This window comes from Pyxicephalus adspersus, chromosome 10, assembly GCF_032062135.1.
Source record: "Pyxicephalus adspersus chromosome 10, UCB_Pads_2.0, whole genome shotgun sequence".
In the NCBI taxonomy this organism is placed as follows: domain Eukaryota; kingdom Metazoa; phylum Chordata; class Amphibia; order Anura; family Pyxicephalidae; genus Pyxicephalus; species Pyxicephalus adspersus.
The window spans coordinates 7,427,041-7,438,970 of record NC_092867.1 but is presented as its reverse complement, the minus strand read 5'-3'; the positions used below and the strand labels follow the sequence as shown (position 1 = coordinate 7,438,970).

The following is an 11,930-nucleotide window of genomic DNA, read 5'->3' as shown; positions in this document are numbered from 1 at the left end:
TTTAATATATGCAGCTTTTTTTAAAGTGAACCTATCACCAAAATTACAATGTTATAGGACTGCTTGCTCACCTCAAAACATTGTTATTTTTTGTTTTTTTATACATATAAAAAAAGTTATAAATCATGAAAAAGAAAAGGCTCAACACTTTTTCTATTGTTACTATAAAGTGCCTAAAGTGTTTACCTCTTCCTTGTATTCATTTACTATTTACTTCTAGTGCATTAAAAAGTTCTTTTAGACCTAATACATACAAGCAGATTTTCAATTCTAAATCAAATTTTGATCCAATAAAACTCCGATCTAAAGGAGCCAACCCACTTTAGATTTTTAGTATTTCTTTATTAGGCACCAAGTGTATATAGACATACATCTAGTCCCCGAGTTAAGGATATCCTACATACAGACAACTCCTAGATATGAACAAACAGGCTTCCCTTCTCCTCCTGTGCGTACGGAGGCTTGATGAGGGAAGGGGGGCGGTTCCCATGACTTGCAGAAAAAGTCTTAATGACCAAGACAAACTCTGCAGTTGTTTTTTTATGCATATCAAAGCACAGCTTGCTCGAGAAGTTTATGAATGTCTTGGCCCCATAAAGTTTTTTTTTGAGACAAACATCTGTCCTAATTGCATTTATTAAAATAATGTACATGTTCCGACTTACATACAAATTCAACTTGAGAACAAACCTACAGTCCCTATCTCGTGTGCAACCTGGGGACTACCTGTAGTATGTTAACAACATGCATTAGAACATAATTTTAATTTTCAATGCAAGAAATAAATATTTGATTGGCTGCGATTATACGTTCATAAGCGGGCAGCACGGTGGCTCGGTGGTTAGCACTTCAGCCTTTGCAGGGCTAGGTCCCAGGTTCGAATGTCTACCAGGACACTATCTGCATGGAGTTTGTAGGTTATCGCGGTGTTTGTGTGGGTTTCCTCCGGGTATTCTGGTTTCCTCCCACATTCCAAAATTTATGCAGTTAGTTTAATTGGCAGTTAGTATTTATGCCATATGACTATGATAGGGACATTAGATTGTGAGCCCCTTTGAAGGACAGCTAGTGACATGACTATTGACTTTTTACAGTGCTGCGTAATATGTTGGCGCTATATAAATACTGTGTAATAATAATAATTATAGATTCGATGGACATCTGTTCATATATCTTAATTTAAAAATTTGCTTTCAGAAAATCTATAACATTTTGGGGGTTTTCCCAAAAAATTTACCTTAGACTCTATTAGACATATGACTATGGTAGGGACATTAGATTGTGAGCTCCTTTGAGAGACAGCTATTGACATGACTATGGACTTTGTACAGCTCTGCGTAATATGTCAATGCTATATAAATACTGTATAATAATAATAATACATTCACTTACAGTGAAGGTTAAGATCAGGGATAATTTCCTTATGGTTAGAAGGAGAGATGCATTTCTAGTTTCTCGTAATAAGTAGTTTAGCTGTAAGTAAAATTTGAATAACCAGATATGTATTATTATTAGGTACTGTATTAGGTAATATGCTATATTAGCAGTTGCAGAAATTCGGATATGTGTGATATCAAATATATTGAAGACTTGGTTCCAAAAAGAACTGATATAATTACAATACCACAAGTGTGGCAAGGTACCCAGAGAACCACACTCTCTCCAGCATTGGGAAAATACTAAAATATAGAATTATAGAACTTTGCTAATTTAAAAGAAGTTAAGGTACCACTGATTGATGCCAATCAATTTTAATGGATGTTTAATGGCTGTTAATGGCTGTTTTTTTGTTTTTGAAGTCCCAACAGTTGTAGCTAGACCAGACATGTTGGTAGGTATCAAAGACAAAACACATGTTGTCAAAGTTCAAGCACATCCAGTGGCACATGTGATTAATTTTTTATTAATTTAATTAGCCAGTTGATTGCAAAATTAGCAGGACATCTGTTCATGTGCATTAGGCCGGAGTTAAGTTTTCCTGGGAAATTAGGCAGCTGTACTTCCTGCTCTCTGCCTGCATTTGGGCTAAATGTAAGACTGGCATCATGTCCCCTTTCCCTTCCATGCTTGGACAGTCACAAAATGCAGATTGTGTTGATTCTGTATTTTAATCCTGAGTTTAATTTGTTTTTCTCAATTTGTTTCTATGGGTCTGATTAATTCAAGTTCCCCAGAACTGGGGAGGACAGACTATCTTGGGAGAACCTGGGTGATCTAGCAAACTCAGAATGGATCTGGTCTATGATTGAAAACATTTGCCAACAAATAGCAAATTAAATCCAATATCAAAAAAGAAATTCATTCCAAGTTTGCTGAATCGCCTAGATTCTCCTTTGATAATTTATCTTCTCCAGCCTTGGAGAACCTTAATAGATCAGGCAATATGTGTCTATGTTGCTGTGATTTCTGAATTTGTGTTATAAGTGTTATGAATTACTCAGTTTCTATCTTTTTCTTTTATGCATCTAGGTATCTCTTAAGGTTGAACTGCGCAGACATGTAGAAGAATTATTGTCTCGAAATCTGAAAGTGGAACCCAAGGATGCTGGAACTAAAGCCAAGGAACAACGCAGGTCTGAAGTAAATAAAAAAAATGTTTTGTTGTTTGATTTCAAGCCAAGCCAGGACTGCTATTTTAGTTCCTAAAAGAATTTGTCACAAAGTGCCCTTTTGGCTCTTGTTGATCTCAATGGTGAGAATTCCATGCAAAAATTCTCAGTGAAATTTTACCAGTGGAATAAATTACCCCAACATGATCATAACAGTAAAAACTTAGAAGAAGGTAAACCTCTATTTCAGTGTTCCCCCCAGAGTTTTTTTATAGCCAGGTGGTTAAAAAGTAGGCAGGGAGACATGCTACACATTAAGTGTTCCCAGGTATTTGTGCCATAGTTATTTAGTGACCCCTATAATTGTGTACGCTTTCTACCACTCCCTTATTTTGTTTGAACTTTGTAATGCCTGCCCCCTTCGTATGCACTGTATTTCCATCTTCTGCCTCTTAACCCATAAGTGTCTGAGGCCCCTGAGCTCTTTGGTCGCCACAGCAGTGATGAAAGATACACATCATTTAGGAGAGTGATCCTAAACCACTTCTGCTTCATGTATTTGCTTTGCAAGTTTTTGTTAATGAATGTCACGTGATGCAGCACCTTATTCCCAAAAATCATCTCTGGGATTTTCATAGCAGATACAGACAGGAGGATCTAAGTGATTCCCTATACAGACACACAGAATGACAGTTTCCAGGCTTCTCAGCACAGCCACACAGCATGGCAGTTTCCAGGTTCCTCACAACAGCCACAGAACGCGATTTACACACACATGATTTTTTTTTTTTTGGTTTCTGGTTTCAGTCTAATTTAGGGGTCTGATGTAGGTCTAATATGGCAATCTGTTGTAGGGTTTTGATTTAGATGCTCCAGGACAGAGCTCAGCAAATAGGCATTTCAGTAATAGGCAGGTTCCGCCCAAATGGCTCCGCCCCCCACCAGGAACGCCCCCTGAAGGGAAATCCCTCTCCTCCACAATGCAAACGGAGGAGAGGGAATGCTCCCTATTTCCCCAGTAAATAGGGAAGGGAACCACAACACGAAATCCCAAGAGCCGCATGCAGTGCTCTGGAGGCTCCAGTAGTTTGTTGCAGCTCCACCACGGGTTGCAGGCCGGGATTAGGCCGGATCGGCCAGGGGGCGTTAGGGGCGTCTAATTAGGGGCGTCTAATTTGGTGGTATTATTGGCTATAAAGTCTTAATCCAGGCTAAACAAATGTTGTATACCTATAGGATACATGTATTCTTACCTGGGTTTAAGAGGCATTGTAAGGTTATGAATCTGGCATTTACTAAACATTCACTGCATGGAAATCTTCCAGGTGCATATGCCAAATTCACTTCTTTATACATACAATAGTGTCCTTTAGAAAACTCTGCCAAACCCATGCAGTATTAAACGGCTACTGCCTTCCCCCCCCGTGCAGGAGATTCCTGTAATACAGACCATTTATTGCTGTTCTCTCTCCTTGCGCAGAGTAACTGGTATTGTGTCGGCCCCCTGTAATTTACTGCAGGCAACCTGTAGTGGGAGGACTTACTAGGTCCCACTTACAGCTCTGCTGTGATGTCAGGACTTCATTTAAAGGGTTAGGTTTAGATAGTGGATTTGTGTCCTTTATCACTATTAAGTAATCGGTTTGAATGCAGAGTTTGGCTTTAGCAGAGTGTGGAAAACCAAACAAAACAAGGAAATATTATTATAGAAAAACCATAACATTCAGAATTTAGTGTTCCACAACAACCAGTAAGATTTTTATATGTTTAAAGTGAGACCTTTGAAAGATGATTTATGATTGGATGATGTGTTTGTAGGCTGTGCACATTTTATTGCTTGTCTTTTGTTTTTAAATACAACGGGCCTGATTTATTAAAGCTCTCCAAGGCTGGAGAAAATAACACTGTTATCAGTGAAGCTGGGAGATCCAGCAAACTTGGAATGGATTTCTTAAAAGTCATTTGCTATTTGTTAAATGCTTTGAATCCTGGACCAGATCTATTCCAGATTTGCTGGATCACCCAGCTTCACTGATGAAAGTGTATCCACTCCAGCCCTGGAGAGCTTTAATAAATCAAGCCCAAAGAATGAAGTTTAAAGGGGAGGTCTTATGAGTTTGATAATCAGTTTTGTCCATTTTTCCTTACAGCTTGCAACCCACCTCAGTCCCAGAGCCTCCAGTGAAGGAGCAAAATGTTCCTAAAACAGCCCCGAAAGTGAAATCAGCTCAGCCTGCATCAAAAATAAAACCGAAGGGTCAAGGTGAGATATGAGTCATATAAAAAGGATACCTTCTAACAAAAATGACTGTATACCTGCACTAGTCATCTCTATACAGATATCGTAAACCATTGTATCTATTTAATAAAGCAAAGCTCCAGAATATGATACTAAGCAAGGGGGGTGGCAGTCAAGGTAATCCTTGACTAGCTGTGAAAACAGAAAATAAGAGGGAGCACCACTTGAATAAAAAGATATTAGCTGTACTAAAAAGAAAAAAGTACATGTAATTATGTAACAAGAAAGGGGGAAGGTGGAGGGAGCAAAAAAAAGGAAAATTAGTTTATTGATGGAAGGTACATTTCAGGTCTGTGGGGGCTACTAACGCCGAACAAAATAATTCATGATTGAAGGCGAGTCTGGTTACATGACTTTGACAGATTACCTGGCCAGGCTGTCCTCCGGCTTTTTTTCCCATTCATTTTAATAGCGGGCAAGCAGAGCGCTAAGCACATTTCTGAAGCACATCACCATAAGGACCTTTAGTCCTTTTACATCCAGTCTCATCAATTTTATGAATTTAATTAGTTTTTGCAATAAAGGTCCATTGGGTGTCATTAAGTAATCCCATTATTGAAATAGCAGGGACAGGTAGCAGAGAGAACATAGACCAAAAGCTTTGAGCTGCTTCGCTTCAGAATAGTTTTAGCTGCATCTGGGAATGAACAGTAGAGAGGTAAATGTATTGCCTATTACATTTGCCTCCACCTGTCCTTCCTAGTTATATGAGCTGTTTATTAATGAATACAGCTTTGCGTCCATTTGTGCCTCTTATATCTGCCTAGAGTTCAGCTTTATAAAGGCAGCAGTACATCAATGACATGGTCAGATGAGGTGCAACCATTGTTTAGCAGATAGAAAATCTGGCACAGAGCTGCTGACTTTCTTTTAAAGATCTCAGCATCTGAGATGCAACAAAGGGGTCCCATTCTCCCTGTTGTGTTCATTATATATTTTAGCACATGTACCAGGAAGAATGGCAGCACAGTAAAATGATAATAAAAGCCAAAGTGAGTCTTTAACAACAGATACATGGGAGCAGCCACTGCCTATTTGTTTTTATTAGTTCCAAAGCTGTCATGTTCAACTTTGCTTCACTAACTACTGATTGCAAACTGGAACAGCAGGTGGTTATTGAAGTCTGAATCCTGTGTACTCTTTCCAAGTGAGTGGTAGTGAAGTCAGCATTAGGACTTCAGTAATGGACCTGGCAACTTTAAAAACAATTTAGCAATGGCAACATTCTTGTTTTTGTACTTAAAGCTTCCATTTAAAATAAAAAAACTCACTTTGTTCATTCAGTGCAAACTTCCTACAACCCACTGATAATTACCTTGACCACTGTCCCCCCCTCTGTTACTTTGTGGGAGCCCTGGAAATATGCTCCACTTTTGGTTATGGGGAAGATGACTGTCACCTGAAGAAGGAGAACAGATTGTTAATCCACTGTAAGCTCCAACACTGTTCAATATTAGCCTCCAGCTAAATAAAGAGCAAAATGTGGGGAAGCCCTGCAAAGGCAAATATCAGTGGGTGTATAAGAGGGAGATTTCAAAAGAATCAACCATTTTGCCCTGAATGGTAATGAATAGTTAGTTGACCTAAAATATTCCTGTTGGGTGAGTGAGTTCAATAATTCACAGCAATAGTTGACTTATCTCTAAACTGTTGAGCACTAAAAAGCAGACAATTTTAGATGTTGTTTTTTGCCATTGTGTGTGCTTATGCAAATGTTACAATACAGGACTTACTTACCCAACACAACCTCATTATTTTTTAATTTACCAAAAATGTGTATTTTTCACAGACAATTTGTGCGTGATAAACACTTTAACTAAAATCATATTTATTTTACAATGTGTATGAAATTTAAAAAAAGATTTAGCAGTGATAGGGATAATAGGCTTGATTTATTAAAGTTCCTCAAGACAAGATAGACTATCATGGGAGAACCTGGGTTATCCAACAAACCTGGGTTGCAGGTTTCTTGGATCACCCAGGTCCTCCCATGATAGTTTATATTCTCCAGTCTTAGGGAGCTTTAGAAAATTGGGCCTATTGGCTCAGTTTTTGTTTAATTGTATTGTAAGGAATATATTTAATTTATATTAGCTGGCATCAAATAGTTTGACTTTGATAATTATCATTTCTTGTTTGGTGTTAAATTCAAAAAAGATAAACCCACAATGAGGAAGGAAAAGCAAACAACTTTATTGGTATTTCTTTAGTAATACCAAAGATAATGCAACTTATGATAATAGTAACAATAGTAATACTTCAATTAACCGTGAGCTGATCAATGAATCAGAGCCGCCACAGTCCTTGTCAGGCACCATTAGGAAGATCATTATTTTACAAATGTATTTATCTTTTCAAAAAAATTAATATTACTGGTCCGCGGGATTTAAAATTATGAATTTAGTGGTCTGTGAGGTCAGAAAGGTTGGCGACCACTGATTTATATCAACTTAAACTCTTGTTCACATCTCTATTCTCTTTACTCCGCCTGCCACTGTTATAGAATCTTAGCGCTTCTCTCTCCCTCTTTGCCTTGTGCACACTGTGCTCTCAATACTCTACACACCTTTCACCATGACACCACTTGTTTCACCTTGACTCTGTTCTGTGAATAAATATGTTTAACCCCATAATTTTTCCACTTTCCTCACAGATCCCTCTCCACTCCAGGACTCCCGATTCCTCGTTCACAGCTTGGAAGGACATAGTGATTTGGTGACTGCAGTCCTCATCCATGACACATATATCATCTCTGGGAGGTGGGACCAGCAGGCAATTTTTTCTAAATATACAACAAGGAGCCTAAATATTAATGAATGCAGCCAATATTTTCATCTTTCAATCCCCATTGGATGATAGAGAAAACAAAGTACATAGGAGTGGAGAGGTGTTGCCTAACATTAAATTCTTCGTGGTAAACTGGGCTAACCCCTGGTAATCAAACAAGGCAGTGATAAAAGATAAAGAGAAAAGACAAGGTGTTTTGCCAGAAATTATGATAAATATTTAAATTGAGAGTTGTTGCATATAATATATCATCTTAATAATTCATAACAACTTTGCCATACAACATATAGTAACCTTACTTTGTGAAGGGCCAACATGTGGCACTAGACAATTGACTACTAGTATTAATCAAAACAAGATAAGTCACAAGGGTATGGATGCTGCCATCTTTTTAAAATTGGAACCAAACGTGTTGCACCTATATTTAGTCTTCCTCAGGGGTATTGATTGACTTTGCTGAGATATACCACATTGTATCAGAGCACAGCCATAAATGGGTATATGTGTTGTAAAGGGTTACAGCTGCCAAAACCTCCAGTTTATATGCTGGGCTCTTGGCATCTATAAGGTGCTAATGCGCGTGCGCCAGAATTCTTCGCCCCCTCCTTATATTATCATATTTTTTTTTCATATATTCCATTGGATAATATCAAAGAAATAAAAGGGGAGAAGGGATACAGACTACTCTTCGTTCCTACATTTGATCTGCCAGTTCAACTGCCTCCGAGTTGTTTCATTTAAGATTAATTGTGGTAATGTACAGAACCAAAAATAGAAAAAAGTTGTCTCTGTTCAAATATTTATGGACTTAACTGTACGTCATCCTCAAATATCACAACAGAGACTTCAAAGTTGGGTTCAGTTAGGCTTTGGTCAGACAAATGTTCATAAAGAAAGAAGAATGGATGTATAAAATCCTTTATTTTATTGGTATCTTTTCCGGGGGTCTTTACCAGTCCAGGGCCAGTATCTTGCACACATTTTTAATACAGCAGTAAGGAACAGTTTACAGAGTCAGAAAATAATGGTTTGTATAAAAATCTGGCTTTCATGTGGCCTTTTAGGACTAGGGTTGAGGGACTTAGCATAATGTTTTGTTTTTCTTTTCTGGTGTTCCTTACTCCTAGTAGAAGTTGTTCTTGTCACAGGAATCGTTCCCGCATCGGCACAGCTAGAAAAATGATGTCTAAACAACTAAAGAACATTAAATCCAATGAGCTTCCAACGTATTGTCCATGCTGGACTACAAAACAGTCTCTCATTATCTCAGTAACATCAGGGATACGTGTCCTGTAGTCCAGCACAGGAGAACTTAGACAGTGGTTATAACACTGCAAAAAAAATGGCAATACTGGAATTCTGGTAATTTACCTAGTATTTTCTGTACATGCAGCATTTTAAAAAAAGACTCAATATGCAATAAACAGAAATACAGTGTTCTCCCGAGCTCACCACCGGGCACTTGTCTTTGACCACCCGGCTGTTTTTGCTTGGTAATTGATGAGTTTGGTCACAATACACGCCTACAATTTCTTCCCGTCTGGCTTAAAATTTCTGGGTTGAACATTGGATATGTTGTTTTTTGCCAATACACATTAACTTTGTATTATTGTGCAGGCTTACATGTGAACCACCCACAACCCCCCTACCATTTTGTTTAGCTTTACTTGTTTTACCTGAGCATCCCCGAATCTGCATCCTGAATGTCAGAAGTCACCTGAAGTCTGAGAATTATCTGCTCTGATCTGCTGGACTGCTTGACTTCACTGTCCGTCTCCCAGCTTGGTATTGTACATAACATCAACAATCAACATAATTATGTACTTAATAGGATCCTTTATTTCCCCAAACCCCAAGGCCTGGATGCAGTGACTAAAATGGAGCTTGCTGGGTTTTGCTGACATCACAGATCTTTTATTCTCCATGGGGACCCATGTGTGATTGGGACTGAGAGCAACAATCTGACTATGGGAATTCTGTAGGTCCTTAGGAGGAATTGGGGACACAAACTGACTAAAAGAACATAAATTTCCTTCTGTGGTCAGAAACTTACAAGAAAGCCTTCTTAATAAATGGAACTGCAGTGTTCTCTCCTGAATTTTTTAAGCTGTAGGCAGGTGGTGGCCCTTGTATTGTGACCCAGCTTTTACCAAACTGTAACCGAAAATCATTTTATACAGGTTGAATCATTTTACACAGGGTTTTTTTTTTATTCATGAATAATAGAAACCAATTGAGATAAAGTAAGAGATGAAGGAAAGAAGTCTCCACTTTTTTCATTTAAGTGAACATACAGTTTATTTCTCCGACTCTGTTATATAATACAGTTATGTGCTATCAGGAGTTGGGAAGACAGCATGTGTTATCAGCATGAGGTCAGGCAGGATATTACTGAATCTGAAAATTCTGATTCTTGCATAAGGCCAATCTTGGCTGCTTTCCTATAAATGCTGCTGAGAACATTCAAGCAACAGATTAAGAGTTTTTCTTTGGTTGCATGCCACCCCTTGCAGAATATGCCCGCATTGGTAAAGGCCAAACAAATTGGAACATGGAGGTCTTATGTTGGTCATATGCTTAATAGCAGTGATTTCCAATAGTTTCCTAGTTCAAATCCTGCCAAGCAATGAAGACGGACCTAATGTGATCAGATATATCTGCCAATTTGCAGGATGCCTCATTGTCACAGTCCATTTTTTTTCCTAAAAGAGATTAAAGTTGGGAGTAGAATTTGCTGCAAGGTGCACAGCTATTGCATCAAGCAGATCTAAACCCTACATAGTCCAGTGGATTTATATTTCTACCTGAAAATAGGTTTTGTGGGTTTATATTTCCAGCTGATCAGAGTAAAGCACTCCGGGAAATTGTATCTACCAGGCTACATTGTAATTCCCCACTTCTACTTCTTCCTGTCCTTTTCATGTACATTTCTCCATTTGCCTATATCGGGGGCAGCACAGTGGCTCAGAGGCTGCATTAGCATGCAGATCATCCTTGGTATCGCCCACATGTGATGCTGAGCCTCCAGGAATTAAAGGAAAAGAGTGGTTAGCACTCTGGCCTTTGCAGTGCTAGATCCCACGTTGAAATCCTTACCAGGACACTATCTGCATGGAGTTTGTAAGTTCTCCCTGTGCTTGCATGGGCTTCCTCCCAAATTCCAAAACCATGCAGTTAGGTTATTTGGCTTCCCCCCAAATTGACATTAGACTGTGGTAGTGACATATAACCATGGTAGGGACATTAGATTGTGGGCCCCTTTGAGAGACAGTTAGTGACATGACTATGAACTTTGTACAGTGCTGCGTAATATGATGGCGCTATATAAATACTGTGTATTAATAATATTATACCTTGTGACAGCTGGGACACATCGGTCCGTGTATGGGACATTTCCACCGGCTCAGAGTTGAAGACTCTATGCGGGCACACAGAAGCAGTCACATGTCTGACTTTGGTCTCGCCAAGGGAAAAGAAGTTAAGTAAGTGAAAATCAGTGTAATGGAGAAGATAGGACAAGACGGTTATTTTGTTTCTCATTTCATTTTCTTGTTCCATATTAAAGTTTTATGTGACTATTCTGTTTTTCAGACTCCAGTCTCTTACCGCCACATGAGCACTTTGTCTCCAGCGGTTCAGCAGATAGCAGTATCAAAGTCTGGAGTCTGATCACAGGTGAGTGATGCAAGGGCTAATGGTCAAGAATATGCCATGGATTACATAGTATTTCCAAATATTATACTTTAGGGAGATTGGTGAATACATCTAGTGTTTGGAAGTGTATGCCTGGGCAAAATAAACAAAGAATATATTTAGTACATCGGTGCGATACATTTTATTAATTAAAAAACACTGCAAATGGAAAAAAATACCCATTAAAATGCCAGAAAATCAATTTGCTTTATCTTCTAATAATGCGGCAACAATGTTTCTTCTGCTACACTGAAATTCCTAGCAGTCTTGTCAGCCCTGCCCTAATTTCTCGTCAGTTTTCCCTCTTATCCCATTGTGTTTGTCCATAAAATATGAGATAGGTGTTCATTAGTCCATCATACATTAATCCGTGCACTCTTGACACTTTGCTTGAGATTTCAGCGGAGGCTCAACACACTACATGAGGAACTCACTGGGTTTCTTGCAGATCAACAGGTATTTTCTTGCGGTTTGTGTTTGTATTGCAGAGATGTGCAAAATGTCTTTTTTTCAATTTTTTTTAACATTTTGTTGAGACACACATTCTAAATATGTGACATAGAAGCTTATGCAATATTGGAGTTTATTCTAAGCAGTCAATC

The 11,930-nt window shown here is 38.5% G+C and overlaps 1 protein-coding gene across 1 annotated transcript in view; it reads left to right on the top strand.

Moving 5' to 3' along the window:
- Positions 1-1,825: 1,825 nt before the first annotated feature.
- The window catches only part of LOC140339905 (kinesin-like protein KIF21A), a 34,456-nt gene continuing 24,351 nt past the window's right edge, over positions 1,826-11,930 (top strand). Inside the window, exons 1-6 of the mRNA XM_072424818.1 lie at positions 1,826-1,831; positions 2,470-2,573; positions 4,700-4,812; positions 7,502-7,607; positions 10,999-11,117; positions 11,227-11,310. Of these exons, the coding sequence (XP_072280919.1) occupies positions 1,826-1,831; positions 2,470-2,573; positions 4,700-4,812; positions 7,502-7,607; positions 10,999-11,117; positions 11,227-11,310 (532 nt within the window). The remainder of the gene's footprint in view (positions 1,832-2,469; positions 2,574-4,699; positions 4,813-7,501; positions 7,608-10,998; positions 11,118-11,226; positions 11,311-11,930) is intronic.